The following is a 24829-nucleotide window of genomic DNA, read 5'->3' as shown; positions in this document are numbered from 1 at the left end:
GAACGGGGTTGGGGACACATGCAAGGGTATAGCTGCATGTATAAGACAAAGACTCTAATATCGGGACATCTGGCCAGCCTAATCTAGTCTGACACCTGACCTCACAGATCACCAGTGCTACCCAGCACCCGCACACTAACCCAACGACTAAAATTAGACCAAAGTACTATAGCCCAGAGGAGACTAAACTATTGTGTACCTCAGGCCCAGAACAGGAGGTGCACCAAAGCCCGACATCACTGCATTGGCAGGGAATTACATTGATCAGTTTTGATAAGCATAAGCCCCTTCCCTTCTGACAGCTTCTTATAGATCCATCTCTCTTGATTTCACAGGTCATAGGGCAAACAGACTACACTGATGAAAAGTTGTTCAGGGTAGAGCAAGCTTTCTGGTCCTAGGTTAGCTGAGGGACCTGCATAATGGCAAGAAAACACTGGAGATACCTCGGGGTCTCCGAAACAAGGATCCCCACATCAGTTCTCTGTGCAGTGCTCTTCTCTAACCCCCAAAACCACTATCCAACAGGCTTAAGCTATGGACCAACAAGCCTTTAAAGTGCTCCTTCAACTGAGAAACTTTGGAGAACCTCATTCTGCAGAAGTTATTGGGAAAGCGGAGAAGGAGGGAGGAGTGAGAGGTCTAAAAAGAAGAAGATCTACAAGAGGATCTTTCTGTGTGTTGACCACAGAATGGGACCACTGTATTCATAGAATATTAGAGTTGGGAGGGACCTCAGGAGGCACCCCCTGCTCAAAGCAGGACTAACCTCAGCTAAATCATTCCAGCCAGGGCTTTGTCCAGTCGCATCTTAAAACCTCTAAAGATGGAGATTCCACCACCTCCCTAGGTAACCCATTCCAGTGCTTCACCACCCTCCTAGTGAACAACTTTTTCCTAATATCCAACCTAGACCTCCCCCTGCAACTGGAGACCATTGCTCCTTGTTCTGTCATCTGCCACCATTGAGAACAGCCTAGCCCCCTCCTCCCTGGAACCCCCTTTCAGGTAGTTAAAGGCTGCTATCAAATCCCCCCTCATTCTTCTCTTCTGCAGACTAAACAAACCTAGTTCCCTCAGTCTCTCCTTGTATTATGCAATCCAGAGCAATATCCATCACCTGCAGTTTATGCAAAAGGAATTCCAGTGTTACTGCAAAGCGAGCTGTACAATACAGTTGTTCTCCTGAACACTGCACCTTGGCGTTGAACCATATCAACCTCCATTGTAATTACCTCATTACACTCTCACTTCCTACAGTCATAACGCTCAACGGGTCGGGCTCCCAAAGACGGTGTCATCGTGAGACGAATGCTGTGTACAAAAGTCACTAGACTTTAATCAGTCACAAGTCACGGTTGGAGATCACTGGTCCATCACTCAGTGAACACGGCTTCATAACTTGCAGTACAAACAACCTTTACAACAAGCACGTGGCAGGGGCTACAGAAACCACAGCAGGCAAATATATGGCCAACATGCTGCTGTGCTCGCCTGAAAGACGTAAGGATTGTATTTTGCGCTCCTATCTGAAGGACTATAGAGTTTGGAATGTGTGACAGCAAGACTGACAGCATTGGCTATAGAGAGACAAGGTGGGTGAGGTAATACCTTTGACTGGACCAACTTCTGCTGGCAAGAGAGAGCTTGACCCACTTTTGAGTTTACACGGAACTCTTCTTCAGGTCTGGGAAACGTACTCAGGGGCCTGATCTACACTACAGAGTTCAGTTGACGTAAGGCAGCTTCTGTCAACCTAACTCTGTCAGCGTTTACACTGTATGTCGCTCCCACCGCTGTAACTCGCCCACTATACTGACTTAGTAACTCCACCTCCGCGAGAGGCGTAGCGCTTAGGTCCATGCAGTTAGGTCCATGCAGTGTGAGTGCGGACACGGCATTGCTTACATTGACTGTTGCTGTCTCTCAGAAGCTGTCCCATGCTAGCAGTTAAAGCAGGGCAAGAGCTCCGGCAAGGGGGCGCGCCGCCGATACAAGGAACGTAGTGCGGACATGTAAAAGCGATTTAATTCCCGTGGTGGCTGTACATCACGTAACTTAAGTCAACATAATTTTGTAGCATAGACTTGCCCAGAGTATCACAGCTAAATACAAGGTGGAACAGATGGTTTAGCATAAGTCGTGAACACATATTTCAAGGGACCATTCAAGGTGAAGTGGCCCATTAACAATCCTCCTATGAGGGGCAAAGGAAGCAGGGGTGGGAGTTATTAGTGGGGTATACATTTTTGTAATAGGCCATAAATCCAATCTTTCTATTCAGGCCATGATTTTTAGTGTCTAGCAAAGTTGTGAATTTAGGCTCCGATTTTGGAGGCGTGGTGCAGGTTTCCACTGAGGAAGAGCACTGGCTTTGTGAAAAGTGTTCACCCACAGGTGATAGCGTGTTTTTGTCTTTTATCATTTCCCTGCTCTGGTTTCACCCACGTAATTGTTATTGGAGCATTTAGTGCAGTGGATGAGGTACCCCACATGTTGTGATAGGCACGTGTAGGACCCAGGGAACTTGAAATGTGTGCTGTGGGGGGGTGTTGATCAGCAGTGGAACTACGTCTTCAGGTTTCATATTTGTTGTTTTGTCAGGGGCTGGTGCCACTTTGAGTAGGTGTGTCCTGGTCTGTGGGGAGCTTGCTTCTGATGATGAGCTTGAAGAGGCTGGGGGGTTGTTTGAAGGTCAGAAGAGGGGGCTTCTTTTGCCATCTCTGCCTCTGACTCACTGTGTAATCCAGGGCCTGTCACTTGGCCTCTGGGTGACTTATAATACAGGTCTATCTCACAGAGGTGAAGAGGCTAAATTAACGGCTGGGAAGAGCTGTGAGACCCTTGGATGGGAGGCCATGGACAAGAGCAAAGCATGCAATATTTGCCAAAAAACGTGGCCAGGGTCAGAATAACAAAGACTTAAATCTATAAAGCAGCTTGAATCAGGAAGGAGCAAATAGTCTATAGGACACAAGTCTGCTGCTCTCTGTCCAGGAACTAATGGACAAGTGTCCACTCCTTACCCACCCCCACACTCAGGAGAAAGACCTTCTCCCTCTACTAGATGGCGTTCCTGGGCAACATGGGGAAACCCTCACTCACCCGTCCTGTGGCTAGACTCCAGTCCCCAGCGCTGTCAAGCTGGCATCTTTCACCAGCTCTAAGTACAAAGGAGGAACTCCCAGTGACACCCTGTCTACAGCAGGGCTGTGTGGATGAAATCTCTACGTGATTGGGAGCGAGGGAACAAAACCAGCTATGCCAACACCTGGCAACAGACTCATGCAGTCACCAAGGCTCAGCAGTTCCTGGAAGCGTGCTCACCCTGTCAGCTCTGCGTTTTCAAGAATGGATTTCCCAGGACTAGCAATTCAACTTCCCTGGTGCCATAGGAGGAGATCCTTCCAGGAACAACCTTTCAGAGCAGCCAAGGATATTGTGCTATCCCTCGTGGAGAAGAAAGTTTGACAAAACACCCCTTTCCCACAGGTCAGCCGTCCTGTCACTGCCCCCTACTCAGCTGCACTGAGATTATCCCAGGGATCGGTGTAACATTCACTGATGAGTTTCCCCATTTGGGCTCCATATGGATTGAAATTCATCTGCCTTAGATCTATTTGCAGTTCACGCTAGCGTTCATCTAGCAGGAGTATTAAGTTACGTAGCAAAATACTGCACATGCCGCTTTCTGATAAGGGTCATTAACTGATCCAGCTCTGTCTGGTGATAGATTTACCCTTCTAGTGTCAGGTCAACGATGCTTATTTGCAGGGGGTTAAGGCAGTGTGCAGCTTCAAGGGGAGAGAGAAGGAAAACCTTTTAGTTCCCCCCACACAGCATACGCGCACTTGGTCCTGCAGTCACAGCCTGTGTTGTCAGGTCAGGCAGATCGTTTTCTCAAAGAAAGGCAGAAAGTTGCATTTGAGGAGTTACAAATGCAAGAAATGGGAAAGTTACAGTCATACTAATAGTGAATCGGGCATGAAATCGGAGTAAAACAATGCACGGCAACTTGGAAGGAAAAATCAAACCAGGGAGATGTAACTCACTCCCTTCCATGGAAAGCCCAGAAGGAAGCCTGGCCCAAAGGAATGTTAGCAATACGCACTCAGGAACGAGGAAGGTGCACCCTGTATGTGATGAGCTCTGACATAATGAGGAAAAAGAGGGTGTTAGCGAAAGCTGTTACCAAAAGGAGACCTCGGAGAAAGAAGATTCTTTCCTGCTGGGATCCAACTGCCACACGAAAAGTTTGAAGACAACGTTGTCTCTTTTTGAGCCTGTTAAAAATCTCTCTGAAGCTTCTGTCCATCCAGATGGACTTTTTATGGGGTTTAGTGTCTGGCGAGGTAACCATGCTACTTAGGGCAACACTGGTCCTGAAACTCTAGAAAAGAAGCAGACATCCTTAGGGTAGATCACTGCATTAAGCAGACAACAAGCCCATTCCCCTCCAAGGGCCTGTCTTCATTGGGGGGAGGGGAAAGATGCATTCTTAAATCAAGTTAATGACTATGGAGGGTGCCCAATTTTTAACTCAACCTGTTAGCATAGGTGAAAGCTGCTTTGTCTTCACTAGGATTTTATCTTTTATCTTTATGCCTTTCTCCCAGTGCAGACACAGCCCAAGAGTTTTCCAGGCAACCTTGGAATTTCACCAATAACCTTTCTGAACAGCTCTTCCTAGGGAGGGTCACAGACTATTAGTTTCCTTCGGAAGGAGGAAGAGTTGATTTCCCAATCTCTGCTCAAATCCTCTGGGACCATGCAGTGCTTCGAATAAGGTTTGGTTTTTAAAGCCCTGGGAAATTCTTCTGTTTTTCACAGTCATCACCATTGTCTAGGAGGTGTGACAGTCACATGGGATCAAACTGAAAGGCTTCCTAATACTGACCATTGTGAAGTTGTCTCCTGAGCTTAGTGCCAACATGCCTTTCGTAATATGGTCACTTATGTGGATCTGCTTCCTCAGCAGACCCGAGGACCTCTAGATCATAATTGTGGTGATTATCACACCCCCTCTTCACCAAGCTGAACTGTGTTTTGTAAAACCCTCCCAGGAAAGGAATTCACCATGTGAGCCACTCCCTTCAGACGCATAGGAAAGGGCCAGCACCTTGGAAAGGTTGGAGCCGAGTAAATCATTTGCAAAGATTCCTGGATTCAGTGGATGTCACTTTTTTTTCCTTTCAGTTCCTGATCTGTCCATAAGCAAATCACCGGCTACTTTAATGTATTCGTTATTCACAATGATTTGCCAATTGTTTCAGCAGATGAGTCGTTGTTTGCATATGTATGAACTGCAAATGTTACAACTGAATATACAATTTGTGATTTATGCTGTCACTTCTGTTATGTACCCAGTGCAAATTCCAAACTGTACGTCAGCCAAGCAAAAACGATCTGATTGTCACGGCATCAGACCGGGACACCTGACTCAGCTTCCTGGCTGAAATTGGCTGACTCACCCAATAGGTACACTGGGGGGCAAAATGCTTCATGTCTACCACCCTCTGTCTTGTCTACTGATATTGTAAACTCTGTGGGGCAGGAACTCCCTCTTACTGTGCGTGCGTACAGCCTCCGGCACAATGGAGCTGTGACCCTAGCTGTGCCTCTAGTTATACAAATAACCATGGTGGCAATAGCCTCCTGAAATAAATAATGCAGCTCCCGTAGGACACCGTCTTTCTCATAGGAGTTCTCCTGCCAGTACTGCCCTCTCAGGTTGGCATCGTTCCATTTCTTTGGTCCCCCCTTTTGGGGCGGGTGGGGGGAAAGGGTAAATGAGACTAAAATGAAACTCCAGCCAGGACCAGAGACCTCAAGAAACAAGACCTCTGCTCATTAGTTAGCTGGACTTCACTGTGCAGTTCCCAGAGGCACTGTGGTGGTGGTGGCAGTTCCCAGTGAGGAAGGGAGGGATAGAGGGGACAAAGAAGGAGAAGAAATGCAGGCTGGGTTTTTCCAAGAGGCCTAAGGGTGTCAGGTACTTGGAGAATTCCAGCTTCTAAACCCATTAGGTGTGAAGGTCATTTCAGGGGCACCATAGCTATAAAAAGTACAGAAGTCCATGGGCTTATGTTATGAACAACCCAACTGCTGGCCAGCTCCCACAGAAGATGTTGTTAGAGCATTCAATCAGCAGCCCATAAACCAAACCTACTCTTCTCCAGCCTCTTGTCAGCGTTGGCTTTTCCCCCTCCCCTGAGAGAGCCTCGCTGAAATCCATGCCAGGCAGACAACTAGCCCAAGTCCCAGGCACCACTTGTGTCCAGCTATTGTCAGCCCCAAGCGGTCAAAGATCCCGAGTCGCGGCCTTCAAACATGATGAGACATCACGAGATTAAAAAAAGAAAATCACACACCAGGTTCTTTTCATTCACTTCCTGGATTCTTTAGAGGGCCCCCAGGCCTCTGAGACCAGGAAAGTCGGCAACTCACTTTGTAAAATGAAAGCCGAGATGCCCACGCAATCCCTTCACTGCAGCAGCTGGGGCTCTGAGAGGAACACCAAGGATCACGAGGCTTCCTGATAAAATGGTGAGAGTCAGCAACATTGCCCAAGTCCCACAGTTATTTCAGTGGCACTGCTCACATGCATCTAGTTAAGTGAAACCTGGGGGGCTGAGTTTACAAGAGTTCTTTGGAGCAGGGACTGTCTCTTCCTAGGTGTCTGTACAGGGCCTAGCACAACAGGGCAATAATCTCAGTTAGGGCCCTTTGGCGCTCTGGCAATGTTAATTAGAATAATTCACAACTCCCGTCTGCAACCAAGCCACATCAAACCCATTGCCTTTTGGCTCACGACTAGCTGCTGATCCAGTTATCATCTCTGTTCTTCACGCCTTTCCCAAACTAGTTTTTACAGTCATAGCCTGTTTGTTTAATAATGTCGCTGCAAAGGCCGGGGTCGACTCTCCTCTTGGACTGGTATAAATCAGTAGTAATTCCACTGATGTCAACGGAGTGACACCATCGTAAAGAAACTCACAGAGGAGATCGGAATGAAGCCTGCTGTTTATACCGGGATTCAATGGAAAGAATTAGCAGGTACTCCTCTATCGCTCCAGTGCTGAAGTGTTAACAAACGGTTCCTAATAAAGCGGAATGCTCTATCCAGCTGCTTTAACAAAAAAATGCATATCAGGATTTTAGAGGGACCTTGAATAATCAACAATTCCAGCTGTCATTTGGCGCCGGAGGTTCAAATGCAGGGCTATTTGTAATGCATGAGACTTAATGCATTCGACAGCTTCAGAGACCATCTTCAGGTATCAGTACTTCTGGGGAAATCTGCTGACTCATCAGAATCAGGGGAGACAGCTCCCCTAATCCTATATTTACATCCTTCCTTTTGTTCTATTACTCTCGACATCGCTGGAATCTCTGGTGCCAATGTCGGGCCTTGGCAGTTATGCTTAATGGAATCTGAGGGATGTGAATTTTATATCAAATCCACTGTCACCTAGGTTGTCACGGTTATCAGGAGAGCTGCACTTTTAAAACTTCAGAGACAGCCACAATAGAACTCAGATTCTCCTCCTCCAAAAAGACTGGCTTCTACCACTTAAACTAAGGGAGAATTTCTGTAAGCTGTATGGGGTTTCTGACTCACACGTGACCAGTTCTTATTCCATCCAGTAGAAGGCAGTGATGTACACACACACACATTCACACCAGTTGTATCAGTAATAGTCTCCTTAGCTATATTTATTTTTGTCATAACTTTGTTGATAATCTGTAAAGTACCGACCACAGTATTAAATACCATTTCATGTCCACTTGAGAAGATCTGATATGCTTTAATCAAACACAGATTATTGGGTTCAATATGGAGGGAACTGGATGAAATTTAATGGTCCAGGTCCGCATTTCATCCCTCCTCTTCCTCACCCTCCCTGCATCTCAGAGACACATAATCACTTCACACTCTCCTGAGAGACAAAAAAAGATCAAGAGCATTTTTCATGACCCAACAGGTTCATTATGCAAACAGCTTCAAATATCAGCCACCTAAGAAACCTGACCCTAGAAACTCATGTAAACCAAGTCCGCCCAACTCTGAGCTTTCATTATTTTCAAAACAGGTTGCAATTCCTTATTTAATTGCAAATAAAAAAGCAATGGAAAAGTGGAAACTAGAGAGAGAGGAAGGTTATCAGCCCCACTGGGTAATTCACTGAGAAAAGAATATATTGTGTCGCTTAGAAAATAAGTTACAATAAATGCAGGATTGACTGGACCGGAACCTCTTTTTTGCAGAGGCAACTTGAAATGGAGATTAAAATTAAAGCCTCAAAATAAAAGTACAGCTGCTTCATTCCACACCAAAAGAGACTGCATTTATATTGGCAGGTTGAAATGATCCCAGACAAGCCAAATTCTTCCTTCCTTTTACACTGGTGTAAAATCTGAAACACCACCACTGAATGAAGGACTCTATTTAATACAATGGAATCAACCTGGATTAACACCAGTGTGTAAATGAGTGCTAATTTTGACCTGCCGTTTCAAGGGCAGTCCTTCAGCACGAAAAGTTTCAAGTGCAATCCTTCAGCATGAAAAGCACAGCTCCAAGGAAAGATGAGTATATCATCATTTCCAGGTCATATAAAACAGGGCAGGAGCATGTCCTTTAGCACAACAGCTCTCAGTTTGCCACGTGAGATGGGATTGGAGCACAAAACCAAAGCTGCCAGCAACTTCTTTAAGATATAAACAAGAAAACCCTTCAAGTTTTGTTCAAATGAGGAAAACTAGCTTTACTGCTGCCTGTAAACATGGGAATTTTTTCCAGTGCCACAGGAAAGACCCCACAAAGTTGTTCCAGTCTGAAGGCAAGCAAATGCCACGTTCTTCTCCGCAAGACTCTCCATACCCCTCTCACCTCCTCAGGCCCAACCTCCCATGTCTGAGCCTTCCCGCAAAGGAAGGTTGCATGTGGCTCTCGCCAGAATCTATCAATGCCACTCTTGAGTTGCCTTGAGAAGGATGGGGTTGCTAGGCACTGTGGCAGTACAAACAGCAATAACAAAGAAGGACTGTAAATCAGAAACTGGAAACCTGGTGAAGTTTGCTTCATTTAGGAGGGGGAAGTATTTTTATCCACTAGGCAGAGATGTCTCTAGTCTACATGCAGGTGAAGCCACATAAACTGAAGGCTGTAAGATCACTAGCCTCTTTGGGAAAACATCACAGATTAGCAGCCATAATCCACTGTGTTTCCTTGATTCCAGTCTCACTGCAAAAGGTGTCTCAGCTGCCCTTTATCAGCTCTGCCCCACTTATCAGATTTCATACAAATATTTGACTGAAAAACACATTTCATAGGACGTTGCCACCGCAAGCTGTTACAACTGTCAATTTAAATGATGTTCTGCCGATGGCAACCTCCCAGCGTCATCTCTAATAACAGAGCATTAAATCCCAAGTCGCAAGGAATGTGCTTGTCTGCTGAAAGATTTCACAGCACCTTTCTCAGCCCAGACTCAACGATCACCCTCTCTTGGTCCAGTCTAGTGAATCGGCCACCCATTCCTGTGTCTGCTCACAAGAGGCAGGAAGAACAGAAGGAGTCACTTTTGGAAGACACGCCTACATGAGCCGCCATATTCTTTAAAAGCCAACGCCCTGCTATTCTGTGCCTTCCCCTCTTCACAAGTGGGCTTAATTTAAGGCTTCATACAAACATTCAGGGGATGGATGTTCAAACAAATTCATGCACCAGATGTCTGGGGCTATGCATACCAATCAGGAAACTGCATGTAAATGGCCAATTAGAAGCAATACAACATTAGATGATTGATTGTGCATACCAATGATGGCAAATACACTCACAAATTTGCCGCATAAGTGCACATTCAAACTGCACATGCAGTTGTGTGCCTTATATAGTTCACGGGTAGCCTTATCATTCCAGATTCCAAATAGTATAATAGTTGTAATCTTTCATAATTATATATCACTTTTCTGCTGTAGATCTCAAAGCACTTTAAAAAGGTGTAAAAGTATCAGCTTCGTTTTGCTGATGCTGAATTGGATGCACAGGAATGGCAAGTGACTGCCAGCGTGACACAGAGTCATTGGCAGAAGTGGGTCGAGGACCCAGGTGTTGTGACTCCAAGACTTGGGCTCTTCCCGCTAGACTATCCTGAGCACAAACACCAGCAGAACTAGAAATAAATGGTGCACTACGAAAGGGATGAGGGGGGGAATTCTCCAAAGGGATTGCCTTTCTTTCTTTAGTTTTTTGTACTTTCCCCAGCCCAGTCCAAACTCTTATTAGAAATGTAAAGCGCTGTTCTCTCTAACTTTCACAAAGACAGGCTCTCTCAAGGCCATAGGAACAAAACCATCCACGAAGACTCAAAGGGCATAAATACCAAGATGGGAGAGGAATTGCTTTTGGTGGCCGAATGATGCATAACTAGAAAGAATGGGACGAATTTAAGGAAAGGAGAATCTGAACGGAGTGTCAACAAAAACGGACAAGAGCTACTAGACTGCAGAATAGTCTGCCAAGGGGAGTGGTGGAAACTCCACTGCTTGGGAATTTAAAATCTGGACTGGACAAAGTACTTGAAGACAGGCTGTATCCTATCCTGGGAGATATATGGCCTGTTCTGGTTATTAGTAGTGCAGCACATGGATCGGTGTTCCCGTTGTACTCCCTGTCAGTTCCCGGCCCGGCCCGGGACAGCTAATGATCCAACCAGCGGACCAAATTCGGTGATGAATCCTGGTCACGTGCCACCTGAGGCTCGTTGCACATATGCTAAGAAAACACCCTATCGAGGCCCCAATCAAGCTCAGGCCCTACTGTGCTGGGTGCGGTACAAAGACATGAGCTTGTGACATGTCCTGACCGCAGGAACTTACATAGACAATACACAGGAGGGGGGAGGGGAATCAGACACATGGAGGAGAAGCGACTTGCCCGTGGTCACTCAGCAGGTCAATGGCAGAACCAGGGATAGACACCCACGTCTCCTGGTTACTAATCCAAGGCCCCAGCCACTAGACGATGCTGCCACTCTCTTAAATGTAGCTGTTTGAGCAGATCTCAGCCTTTGCTAACTTCTGTGGTGCTTTGGGATTCTAGTCTACCATTGTGCAAAGAGCTCCTCTGTTCCTGTCCCCTGTAACGAGTAGGGGTTCTGATGAAAGCTTTTAGTTACTGTGCTCTGCTCAACTTCATTCCCCCGTCCCCCTCCATTGGTCGTTTATGAAGCAACAGGGCCCTCCTCCTCTACTCAAGAGCATCTTCAAGTAGCTCTCATGTGGCAAAGTACGATGGATCCTCTGAGAAATTAAACCCTTGCGTGCTGACCATGGAGCAAATCTCTGTACCCCACCACTGGAGGGGGGAAAACAGTTACAAAAAGTGAAATGCAACCCCAGAAAGCTCTCCTGTCTGAAGCTGAAGACGGAGGAATTTACACAGAGCATGGCAAAGCGTTCCGTGGCCAGTTCTCAATGCCGTTTTTGGCTGAAAGCAAGAGTGGGGATCGAAGGCTCATTCCCCAGCCGTGTAGAGGAGGGGGTCAGGAGACAGGGCTGGCAGATGTGTTTTGCACTCAGGCCACTGAGCCTAGTATGCCGGGGAAGTGACAGAGAGAAGAGGAAAAATCAAACGTCTCCTGTTTCTATTTCTGCAGCATAAAGACACAGCTCTGTTTCAGGGCTGCATGACTGGATCCTGCCCTACATCCTAGCATCCTCATTCCTGCTCCAACTGCTGTTCCCCAAGGAATGTCTGGAAATTTACGCCGTGACGGCTGTGCAACCTAAACATCTGCAGCACACACAGCACCGCCTGCCACAGTTGCTGTCTATCCCACAACTAATCTGATCCCAGCACACATCCCGTCGCAGAGACACAGCGGGTCTTTCCCAGAGCTGTGATACCTTCAGCTGAAGGGAAAAGTTACTCAGTCAAGAGAAACGACATCTGCTTGGTTTTTTAGCTCATGCAAATAATTTGAATGCAGAATAGCGCTAAGATAATCACCCCCACAGCTGAGCAAAGACATTTACTTAAAGAAAATGTAACAACATCCCAGTACCGGATCTGGATCAGAAAAACAAGAAGATTGGCCAGAGAGGGTGAATGGCTCAGAGAAACAGGCCTTTTCCTTCACTAATAGCTGCTAGTTCAAATCCACCTCTGTTTAGCAGTGACTGGCAGTCCCAGAATCATAGAAGATTAGGATTGGAAGGGACCTCAGGAGGTATCTAGTTCAACCCCCTGCTCAAAGCAGGGCCAACCCCAACTAAACCATCCCAACCAGGGCTTTGTCAAGCCATGCCTTAAAAACCTCTAAGGATGGAGATTCCACCACCTCTCTAGGTAACCCATTCCAGTGCTTCACCACCTTCCTAGGGAAAAAGTTTTTCCTAATACCCGACCTAGACCTCCCCCACTGCAACTTGAGACCATTGCTCCTTGTTCTAGAATAGAGGGGAATAATCACTTCCCTCGATCTGCTGGCAATGCTCCTCCTAATGCAGCCCAATATTGCCATTAGCAATAAGGATACACTCAACTCATAACCAGCTTCTTGTCCGCTGTTACCCCCAGGTCCTTTTCTGCAGAACTGCTGCCTAGTTAGTCGGTCCCCAGGCTGTAGCTGTGCATGGGATTCTTCCGCCCTAAGTGCAGGACTCCTCGCTTGTCCTTGTTGAACCTCATCAGATTTCTTTTGGCCCAGTCCTCTAATTTGTCTAGATCACTCTGTATCCTATCCCTGCCCTCCAGCATATCTACCACTCCCCCCAGTTTAGTGTCATCTGCGAACTTGCTGAGGTTGCAATCCACCCCATCCTCCAGATCATTAATGAAGACGTTGAACAAAACTGGCCCCAGGACCAATCCCAGGGACACTCCTCTTGTTACCGGCTGCCAACTAGACATTGAGTCATTGATCACCACCCGTTGAGCCCGATGATCAAGCCAGCTTTCTATCCAACTTATAGTCCATTCATCCAACCCATACTTCTGTAACTTGCTGGCAAGAATACTGTGGGAGTCTGTATCAAAAGCTTTGCTAAAGTCAAGGTATATCACGTCCACTGCTTTCCCCACAGCCACAGAGCCAGTCATCTCATCAGCGAAGGCCATCAGGTTGGCCAGGCACGAGTGAAGGATGCTCCCTGGCTTGCGTGAAGCGGGTTGGTGGCTTGCAATTTAGTGCCTGGTGAAAACACTTCCAGGCATAATCAGCACCATCACAAAACCCATCATCAAGTCACAAATCACCATCAACACAACAGGTGCCTTTATTGGCAATCGGCAGAGGCCAAAGACAGAAGAGAAGCTGGATTCCCCACTCACTCAAGTCAGTTATTCAGTACACATTGGCAGGGAAGTGATGGGATGTTTAGCTACTGCGGTCCCTTCCCCTCCCCCCCCAAACCCTCCAATGGGTGGATAAATAGAGGAGTTTGTCATGGAGTTTAAAGCCAGAAGGGATCACAATCATCTAGTCTGACCGCCTGGACATCACAGGCCACTAACCACCACCCAGCCACCAACACGCCATGCTCCACAGCCAGAATTAAACCAAACTACTACACCCCTCTGGAGACTAGTCTGTTGTGTCCAGAGGTAGAGAATAGGATGCGCTGAGGTGCACCGATGTCAGAGGCCCCCTGCAAAGTTTGGGCTCCAGGATTGCAATCAGGCACCTTTTCCCAGCATTAAATACTTTTGTTTGGGTTTTGGGTTTTTTTTTTTAAACAGACAAAGGGCTTTGGTTTTTTTAAATACCTGTTCACGTTTACCACCATTTATAGATTAAAAAGAGATTGCCAGGGAGAGAACAAGCCACCTGCTGGAATTATCAAAGTGCCCAAAATAACACGCATTTTATGGAGAGCTCTTGAAAAAGAATTTCAACAAACTGTGAGTAACCCACAGATGAGTTTGTTGCTTGCCGCCTTCCACCTGACTCACATATCCTTTTCCCAATTATAAAAATCTCCAGAGATTTACCAGAGACATAATTTTCATCACTATTAGCTAAATCCAATGAAAACGTCAACCTGGAGTATTCCTTTGTCTAATCAGTGGGCAGCTGAATGCATCAGAAGCAAAGGATGGGGGGGGGGGGACGGACGGGGACGACGACGACGACACACGACACGGACGACAGAGAAATCAAACCAGAAATCTGCCCAGACCTGTTTGCGTGTCAGAAGGAATGCTACCTTTTTAACCTCTTTGATTGCTTCCCATTTGAAAAGCAGAATAAATGTCTTGAAGTTACAAGATATAATTATGCAAGAAAATAGAACGAATTACGATGCTGGAGAGAGGTTATCCAAAGCGTGGCTTGATCGATATTACTTATCAATAACAAATCAGGCCAAAGAAGGGAGCTGAAGTGTCTGATGTAAGCGCTCCCGTTACCTTGTGTTTCATTAAAACATACAGGATCTGGCAGCGGCTGGTAATTAGATACAGAGTGTATGACCGCTTAAGAATTCTTTGTAGATTCAACACAGATTACCTCCCTAACCTAATTCCCTGATCAAAGGTATATTCTTGGACTCCACAGTTAATTACGTTCCCTGCTGACAGATGAACAGCACAGGCATCTATGTAAAAATGCATGAGCTGCAGAGGAAGAAGCGAGACCCTTCCAAACAAAGACAAAAAGGGCCTGGGAAGGATCTCGGAGCTTGCAGGCCCCTGCACCGGCTAAAAAATACACCATGTGCAACAAAATTCAGAGGAGTCAGAGGGCAGCAGAGTTTTGTCCTGTAGGTGTAAGACTGAGCACTCAGGGTGTGTACCTGGCTCTTCGGCCGATCAGCTGCAAGACCTTGGGCAGTCCCTCTAACCATTCTGTGCCCCAGTTTGCCCAATGGGGATGACATTCAGGAGGAAGCAAGGTCCAGTGAATAGGCTGTGGACCTGGCAGTCAGGAGACCTGGCTTCTACTCCTGGTTCTGCCATTGAACTGGCGGTGTGGCTTCGGATACGTTGCAGGCCTTCTCTTCCCTTGGTTTGTTGCCTATTTAGACTGCAGTAGGGGCTACTGTAATACAAAACCTAATGCTTCCTGACCTCGCCAGCATGTGGGAGGGTTAACCAGCCAATGGTCGTGAAATGATTTCAGGTTCCTCAACGAAGAGTGCCAAGCGTTATGATCATTATAGTTATTGTCCACCCGCAAACATTCACGGAGCTAGTCATGTCGCGTCTGCCCCTTTCCTCGGGGAACCCTGCAAATTGTGCCTTTTCCTACCCCGCCCCGCCTCATCTTCTCTGAGCCGTCTGATGAATAACACAGGCACGGGCCATAGCAGAGCTCTAGTACTTTACTCCAGGGGAGGGGTGGCCTGCTCTACCAACCCGCTAACCCATCACCCTCCTCTCCAGCCTTCTCATCCAACCTGCTACGTCTCCTTCGGGCCACTGCCATGGGCAGACCACAGGGCTGACTTCACGCCCAGCATCAGCAGGTGCCACTACTGTGAGGTCAACGGAGAGGCATCCTCTTACACCAAGCGCATTGCCTCTGCCTGCCAGCCCCGCCTATGGCACCACACGCTTTGCGATGTCTCTGAGCAGGTCAATCCCTGCTCCGCAGAGTCTGGGATCTCCATGGCCAAGCTGTGGGCAGGGTCAGTAGACCTGGAGACTTGCCAGGAGACCTGGACAGGTTCTAGGGCAGCTCTGTCCGTGCACTTTGATGATTATGCAGGGGCTAGCGGCCACTTTTGAAAACGTAGGAAACGCTTCTTTGGAAGGATGTGGTTTGTCCTGGTCCGTGCCCAACACCAGCAACTGAGTGTGAACACGAGCAAAAGCCTTTAAATGCCTCAGAGTTCCAAATTTACCCTCCTTCTCCTGACGGTTCTGCTAGAGACGTCCCCAGAGAGCAAACGGGGTTCCATGGAAAGCTTTGGAAAATGTCCTGTTTAGAAAGAATTCTCATCTTTTCCCTATTTCTAGTCTCGTGATGCTTCTCCAGCAAGTGACCAGACTCAGAAGCGCCAACCCAAGATTTTGCAGCTCAGGCCTACTGCACTTGCGTGAGAGCTAGACCATGGTCTTTAAAAGGCTCATCTGCTGTTCATTCCTGATCTGAAGTTATCTGGACTGAGTTCCAGGGGCCTGAAGTTATTACAACTGAATTCCTACGGCGGGAGGGAAATAGCAACTTTTTAGGAGTGGTCAGAAGGAATGCATTCATCCGAAACGCCTCCTTACTATACAGTGTTGAATGAATCCATCACTGGGCCCCAGGAGAAGATCTGTATGTTGCTAAGTTTTGACAAGGAGGGAAATCTCCATGCGGTAGCTCTCAAGACTCCACTGGCCCACAGGGTCTCCAGTTAAAACACCCCAGCTCCTTCCCATCAAGAAAAACGTCCAGAGGGAGAAAAAAAAGTGGAACACAGAAACCAAACGTACAAAAGAAAAACAAGCCTGATATTTCCCCACACAACTCCGTGAACTTCATGTGAATCCCATTTTCTAAACAGGGTGATTAATTAGCGACTGAATATGTAGAAAATCTTCATCTCACACAAGTTTTGAACACCTGGCCATGACAGCCTGCCTGACAACTTGAGGTCAGAGGAAGAAAACTGGCCGCTGCCTCCCCCAAAGTGGTCAGAAATGGTGGGATGTTACGGGTACAAGTCTCCAATACCACGGTAATGAGTGGAGTATGAAGGCCTGGATTAGAAGAGAGACAGAAAGATCCTGGTCCAATGGAACATCTTGCATCTATAACAAGGTGTTAAGAAGTAAACATGGGAAAAAGCATACAAAATTGAGAAACCAACCCAGCAGACTCGATTACACAGAAGAGGCTCTGTTGGTTTCCCCTGACCACTCCTTCCCTCCTCTTTTCAATGCTAAGACAGGCTTCCGTTCCCTCTAGTCAGGAAACATGCCCTAAGCTGGAATGTGAACCTTCCATGTGAACCATGTCTACAAAATGCTGGACCAGAGGGAACTCTGCAGGCATAGGAGAAAGTGAGGTTCTGACTGTCCTCCTCTCTGGCATAGCCAGAAACAGCCACAAAACCAATAGGACGTGAAGCAGGGCAGGGATCAGGCCTATCTGGATCCTTTCACGCTCACCTCTGGAAGTGGCGCAAAATACCACTGCATTGCTTTGCACCCACGTCCTAGCCACAGGTTGACCCCTGTGCAGCCTCAGTTCAGCTGCCCATGCAGATTATTCATGCATGCAGCACAAATAACCCAAATGAGGGTGGGTGTATAGGGACTCGGGCTGGGACAGTCAAAGGAGCCAAAGTGTGGGATTTGAGCGTATAAATCACCTTGGCACTTTTGCAAATCCCAGACTAAGAATGCATCCACACCACACCACTGAACCTTCTACGGCTCAATGGACAAAGGACACACAGAGAATCTACATAGGGGCAGCTCCATGGGTTTTAAGGTGCCAGGACCAGGTACGGCAGCTCCTTAGATATAAACACCGCCCCAAATCAGAATTTTGCCTAGAGAGAACACCACATGAATAAGCTGTACCAGTCAGTACAGCACCGGTAAGTAACAGATGCAAAGATACCCCATTATTATAAAGATAGTGGTTTTTAAATTGTCCACCGCACCCCACAAAAGAACCCAACCATCCCACAACTGAAGTCATACTCACAGGGAGAATACCATCCTCTGCATCTCATGTCAGCTCTTCATTACTTAGAAGAAAGAATCCCCAGCTCAGATTTACACAGCCATGCAAATGTCTTGGTGTGTCTTACCTTTGAAGACGCTAAGAACAACGTCATTGCTGTAGCGTTTCCGTGCTGCATTGGTCGCTACGCAGTGGTAGGTGCCAGCGTCGCTTTCCCGCACATCTACAATTTGGAGGACGCCATTTGGAAGAGTTATAAACCTGAATAAGTAAAATGAAGAGCATGAAATTTGCTTTTCATAGCTAATCCAATTCATATAGCAGCTAATTTCATTCCTTCTTATACTTGAGAAGGTGGTATATGTGCCCCTCACCAAAGCCTTGTCAGCAAAGAGCAGGCACCAGACTCTTCAACCTCCCAATAGAAGAGGTTTTAAAAAAGCAAAAACGTACAAACCGTTAATGGGATTCAATGCAGCAATAACCGTCGCCTTCTTCAGACAAGGCCGACAGTCTCTGCTGCTGCAAACATTCTGTATTAAGAACATATCTGCACACATACGTATATGTGTGTGTGTGTGTGTATATATATATATATATATATATATATATATATATGTCTGCCTGCGTACAGAGACAGTTAGTAAAAACAATGCCATCTCTTAACCGACACGGCTACAGATGTTCACAAGTCTGCACGTTCAGTGAGGCTGTTGTTATATGTTGTAAATGGATTCGTTAGCTCTTATGATCTGCAGCAGAGGATCTTCTCTGGGGTCAAAGGGCTTTGGATTCCCACCACATTGAGATGTGGCTCCTGCGATGCCCTGGCGATTTCCTCTAGAGAACCCCTCTGGTGCGTCACAGTGGGCTTAGTGCCGGCTTCGAGTGCTGTACGCGCTCAAACAGGGCCCAATCCTGCAAGGTGATACTTACCCTCCACCTCCCATTGACCTGGATTTGTGAGTGCTCAGCACTTTGTGGATCAGGCCCACAGTGCCAGAGCTATGCCCAAGGGCACTGACTCAATACATCTCCCAGGCAGCAGGACCCTGGTCCTGCCAGCTTCTGAACAGGCCATGCCCCATCTGTGGGTCTCTTAGTCCAGGTCCCGCAGTGCTGTGGCGGTTGCAGGTGGCTTAGGCTCCTGAACCCTCTCTACTAGAGAACTTTCCTCCCCGCCAGGGGCTCCCTCACAGCTCAGGTTCCACCGGGCAGTGAATGAGGCCAACAACCCATGTAGTTCACCATTATCAACTCTACTAGTCTAATGCCTTGCTTGATAGAAAGTCCCAGTAACTGGGGACGTAACAGCAGTTGAGAAGGGAGCTGAAGAGTCAATTTCCCCTGCCGTCTAACACACGTGTATGAGTAACAGACTAATACATTTGGCTATGCATGTGGACAGGGTGAAAGAATTAATCTGCCTATCGCCCACCTGCCACCCTGCTCTTCCTGGTTGCCGAAACCCACTGTACTGGCCTTTGTTTAAACAAGGTGTCAGACACTCTAAGCACCTTCCCCAAACAGGATTTCAGGGAGCTGCCCTTGAATAAGGATCCAGGAATGTTTATTTTAAATGAACTCTTAATTAAATGATTTACTGATGTCAAAGTGGGAAGCTGCATTTTCTGCATGGAGGCTGAATGCAAGGGACCACGCATCAAACGTACGTAAAAATAATTAGACATTGATAAGGAACTACCTCCACACAGCATCTCCAGAAATAAAAAGATGTTTGCTCTAGAAGCCTGGATCTTTTGATCGGCAGACTCCATTTGAAATAGGACGCTGGGTGAGGACAAAGGGAGATGCAGACTAAGCAATGCCCAGAGCTGGCTTGCTTTAACTGACAACTACCACAGGAGAGTAGACGCTGGTGGTTAGAGAAAGGGACTGGGAGTCAGACTTATGGGTTTTCTTCCCAGTTCTGCCACTGATTCACGGGCTGGGCACAGGCATGTAATTTTAATCTTTCTGTGCCTCAGTTTCTCCCTTCAGTAAAATAGCATAAATGATTCACCGACCTCACATAGTTGGCGTGAGTGTTAATTCATGTTTCAAAGTACTTTGTAATCCTTCAACAAGGAAAACAGATACTAAAAAACCAAACCAACACTACTTCAAAACCATTCTATAGCTTTCAAATCTAGACAATGGACACAGGGCCCATTGACTCCAGTGGGAGTTTTGGGCACATAAGAAACGCAGAATCATCCCTTAAACTGGACTGGCGCCACCTTTCCAAAAGATAGGCTCAGACAGAAGTGATGGGCTTGATGCAGCAATTACTGGGTGGAAATCTGCTGCCTGTGTTTTGCACAAGGTCAGTCTAGGTTATCACGATGATACCTTCCAGCTTTAAAATATGTGAGTTCGAGCTGAACATCATGTTTTTTTAAAAATCTCTCTAGGCAGGAGGCCCATTCCAGGCGGATCATTCAGCATCTCCTGCTTGCTTCAGGTAGAGTTTTGTTGATCACATCCAACTTCCCATCTTAGAAACAATACTCCCCCACCCCACTCCTCTTTACTCCTTCCCACTTGCAGTTTCTATTCCTATCCTACTTTCCTAACCCTTTGCAACACTTAAAGCAAAATATTCAGAGTCCTAAAACAGCCTAACATGCACTAGGTAACCAAGGCAGCCATTTCTGTTCCCAGACAATTCAGAAATATTTGTAATATTGTAAGTGCCAAATCCGGATCACAGTTACACGGGTGTAAATCCTCAGAAACTCTACTGAAGCCGCTCTGAATATACAATGGGGCAGTGAAAAATTTCTGGCCATTTCAAAAGAAATCTCCAGTTTGGGAAGTTTTTCCCAGAAGTATAATTGGAAAACTGCTGGGATCATCATAGCTTTCAGAAGGGTGCAAACTTTTCAACAGTGCCCAGTATAACTGAAATCAGGATCTGGCCCTATAGAAGTAAACTTAAAATAGTTTAATCAGGGGTAATAACAGAGGGGCCTAGATCCTGAACTGCTCTCAATCAATGGATTCACTGACATCAATGAATCTAAGCCAATTAACTGCAGCTCAGGATCCAGCCGACAATATTTAATAACCATTAGCATTTGCATAAAGCTGTTTCCCCAGAGATCTCAAAGCAATTTACATAGGAAGGCATTGCTTTGATCATCACAGCAACAAAGGTGCTGAGAAATAACTCGACTAGCGTCACACAACAGGTCAATCCCACAGCTGGGGATCAAACCTTGGTCTTCTAACTCCTAGTCACTAGACCACGCTGAATAATACTAGAAGCACTGCTATGGCCATCTACCACCCAGGCTGCAGTGGCTGACTATTGATGGGTACAGAGCTCTGTAATTAAAAACCCAGCTTATAAGGTATTACGCTGAATAACTCACATGATTAGCAATTAGCACAAAGAACGAGTTAGTTGTCAGGTTCTCCATTTTATGCCTGACGTCCTACATGGCAGCTTCTTTATTTTTTAATATCAGGCCCAAGCCTGTGAGAGCCTTTTTTAATTATAGATGAGGCCCATCTTTAATTGAAGAAGGATATAAACAGAGCTGCAGAATTTTGACAGGCAGCTCTGGGTTATCAGACTCCATCGTGACGAAGGCACACTGAAAGCCGATTGTTAAGGAAGGGGCAGCAGATATTCTGTGAGTGTAGAAGGGAGATGGGTGACAAGCATGAATGCTGGTTTCATGGTCCCATTGCTCTAATCATAGAATCACAGAAGATTAGGGTGGGAAGGGGCCTCAGGAGGTCATCTAGGCCCACCCCCTGTTCAAAGCAGGACCAACCCCAACTAAATCATCCCAGCCAGGGCTTTGTCAAGCTGGGTCTTAAAAACCTCTAAGAATGGAGATGCTTTACTCCAGAAAATCCTGATGGGAAACACAGCTCTTCGTAGCACCACACAAGGCTCAGGTTCTCCGTTCACTGATTCAGCTGGATTTCAGGCATCAGCTCCCCTGCCTCTCTTGTGTACACTGGCGACTTCAAAGCGAGAGCATGTAAAGGCAGTTCCAGCTGGGGAAGTGATGCCCATCCTGCAGGCCTTACTGACAGGAGCAGTCGTCTTGCGGGAGCCAGCGAGTACACGCACGTGAGTCAGAGTGCAGGACAAGGGTCCCTACAAGCCCGAGCATGGAAGCTGCAAAGGCCCACTCGGGATCAGGCCACGAGTACCGCAGTGGGGACAGGATTATCCAGACAGCCCCTGTGGGGGCTCCCTGGCCCAACGCAGCAGCACAAAGCCAAACACGCGTCTCTCTCTATCTCTATGCCGAGAAAGCTCCCCATGAGAGTAGATTTATTTTTATCGCGCATCTGCTCCGAGTATGCGTAATTACTAGCAGCATATTTCAAACACCAGGAAAGGCATCGACCGGTTCCAAATATAGAAGTCAAACGCTTTCCAAAAGCATAGGGCTGATATCCATTACGTCATCACTTTCCGCTCTGCGAGGAAGGGTTCCGATCCATGAGCTGCCCAGCTAGAGGAAAAAGCCAGTTTGCAAAAACAAAACATCCCCCTCACCCCCCGGTTAACACAATGGACTATAATGGCTGTTTATAGCGTGCTGGGTGCTGTGCTACAAACTAAGCACGGGCTCCACAAAGCTCACAATCAAAGGATCCGTCTACAATGACAGCCTACCGCAGAGGCCAGCCGCTCAAATATATATCTAGGGTCCCAAGCAGCACAGTACAGCCCACGCTATGGCGCCTTTCACTGCTGCTGCTATCTGAGCTAGCGAGATCAAAGTTAGCGCAGGCAAGTCTACGTGTGATTGCAGTGTAGACAGGTCTAAGAGGCACACTGACAGGAGGAGGGGTACAACCCACAGGTAAGGTGATGATACACTGCAACGTATGATTGATACACAATATATCCGTCTGTGTGTGTGTTACGTAGGCTATCCTCAATTACGCTCAGCCTTGCCACGGTTTCCTTTAGGAGTCCTAATAGCAGGAAGGGCAAGAGGTAATTGGGGAGAGTCACTGTGTCTTAGCATAAAGAAAAAGCCTACGGTCACCAGTTATCCAGTATGTTTAACACAATCATTTTCAAGAGCCCGCAGGTACAGAGCGGGCTTCAAAGTACAGCAACTACTAGTGAATGTCTTTCCAGCCCAAACGCACGCTATGTTTAAGTGTTGCTCTCCGCAGGGAAGCAAGGGCTCACAAGACGGAGATGTCTTTACACTTGACCTTTCCCAACACATCTCAAAGCGTCCAGCTACTTGTGGGTCATGCTCGTCAATTAGAGACAACAAAAGAATCTGTGGTAGGTATTCTTTTCCTCCTACTATGTAGCAAAGTTTGCTAATGATGCAGAGTTTAAAGGGGAGACTCTGGCATTATGTTGGGTTTTTTGGTTTTTTTTTTTGGTACACAAAGAGCAGGCGTAGTTTTTCTGTCAAAATGACCTTCATTGGAGGTTATGATAAAAACCAAAAAACAAAAGTAAAGTCTCCATAAAACCAGAGAAAATACTGCCAGTGAACTCCTGGCCCCACTGAAATCAATTGGACCTTTGCCACTGACTTCCTGGGGGGCAGGATTTCATCTACACCAGGGGTCCTCAAACTGAGGGTCATGACCCCTCAGGGGGTGGCGAGGTTATTATGAGGGGGAGTCGCAAGCTGTCAGCCCCCATGCATGCCGGTAAGGATGGTTTTTAAGAACAGGTTTGGACAAACACCTGCCAGGGATGGGCTAAGTTTACTGGGTCCTGCCATAGGGGCCTAGACTAGATGACCTCTCACGGTCCCTTCCAGCCCTCATCTCTAGGATTCCATGACAGCTACAGGCTGGTAGGCCTAAAAGTGGTGAGACGGGAAGGGATGCAACAGGGAGGTAACTGTGTAACTGTTGCTCTCTTTCCCATCAGAGGATTCGTCCTCTACGGATAACAAAATATAAATATATATTCAGCGTCTGACTTGAAACCCTCTGCTCACAATGCCCCACCTTAAAAGATGCGGCAGAGCCCCCAGAAGAACCTGCAGAGTTTAGCCGCGTCCCACAAGACTGGCAAACCTGAAGCTGCCATTGAGGACGTAAGCGCCTCTGAGGCAGGAGTCCCCACGGCCATTCTAGAAGTTTCATTTTCACTTCTGAAGGCCTCTCTCTTTCGGAGCGCTGGTGATGCTCGCAGGTTCCTAAAAAACAAAGGTGGCATTTAGCAGGGCCCATGGGACCTATGAGTGTGCTAATCTTTACAGTGGCAGCTAGTGCAGCTCCCACCCTATCTGTGGGCCAGGGGTTCGGCACCATTCCCTATGCAACACTCCATCCGTTTCCCACAGGAAATGGCAGTGCGGGATCTCAATGGGACTTTGCATTCCAAGATGTAGTGACTCTTGCACAATGCAGTGTATTAAATCAAGTGCTTTGCCAATGCTAGGGAATCCTACTACACAAAACCCCGGCAAATGCAATCATCTGCTCACGCATAGCACCCCAACAAACCTAAGACACAACAGTCACGTGTCACACTGGTACCTAAAGGACCCTCCATTGCAACATCAAAAAGAAGAGAAGAAGTGATACCAAAGGCACATTTATTTTAGGGGAAGGGCGTCATTTATGCTACAGCTAAAGGAAATCAAACATAATGATATCTTATGATACTGGTAAGGGTCATACTTACAGCCCCCATCTGCAATTTTGCACAAAAACTATCCCTGCCAACTTCGGATGTGCAAATCAAGACACTGGGTGCCTACCTATCCAATTGGTGTGTGCAAATGTGCATACTTCCAAAGGCACAATCAGATGCCCACACAAAGATGGTCCGCAAAAAATCAGCGGCCAGCTTAAGGCTTGCCGAAAATCTGGTATTGCAGAGAGATTCTGGGTTAATGCTGCCTTTGCGTCCTTGCACCAATCTGTGTCAGGTAAGCATTCTGAGATCCTTATTTACGAGGGGTGTGGACAGGGCCAGCACTTCGCTGGACACACTTCAGTCTTTCAAAAGCCGATGGTACAAAGTCAACAACAAAAGGCAAATCTCCCTGAAATAGCATATTAGCTAGCCATGATTTAAAAGCAAGATCTGAAGCCAATGATTATGTCTGGCTGTTACAAGGAAAGCAATCTCCAAGCAAAGTAATTTCACAATATCCATCGAGCTGTCATTGTAAAAAGCCATTGCCCTATCTGTGGCATGCTTCCCACCCCATCCCCCAACTTTTTTTTTTTTTTTA

General features: G+C 46.9%; 1 protein-coding gene across 3 annotated transcripts in view; it reads right to left on the bottom strand.

Annotated features, from left to right (window-relative positions):
- Positions 1-24829, bottom strand: part of IGDCC4 (immunoglobulin superfamily DCC subclass member 4) — a 174407-nt gene that overhangs the window by 65289 nt on the left and 84289 nt on the right. For all 3 annotated transcript variants that reach the window (XM_067555562.1, XM_067555563.1, XM_067555564.1), the window contains one exon: positions 17758-17891. In XM_067555562.1, coding sequence (XP_067411663.1) covers positions 17758-17891 — 134 coding nt within the window. The remainder of the gene's footprint in view (positions 1-17757; positions 17892-24829) is intronic.

This window comes from Emydura macquarii, unplaced genomic scaffold, assembly GCF_026122565.2.
Source record: "Emydura macquarii macquarii isolate MOO-44397 ecotype Brisbane River unplaced genomic scaffold, CSIRO-AGI_Emac_v2 contig_1644, whole genome shotgun sequence".
Classification (NCBI taxonomy): Eukaryota; Metazoa; Chordata; order Testudines; family Chelidae; genus Emydura; species Emydura macquarii.
Note: the sequence above shows the minus strand (reverse complement) of the source record. Positions and strands in the feature narration are given on the sequence as shown.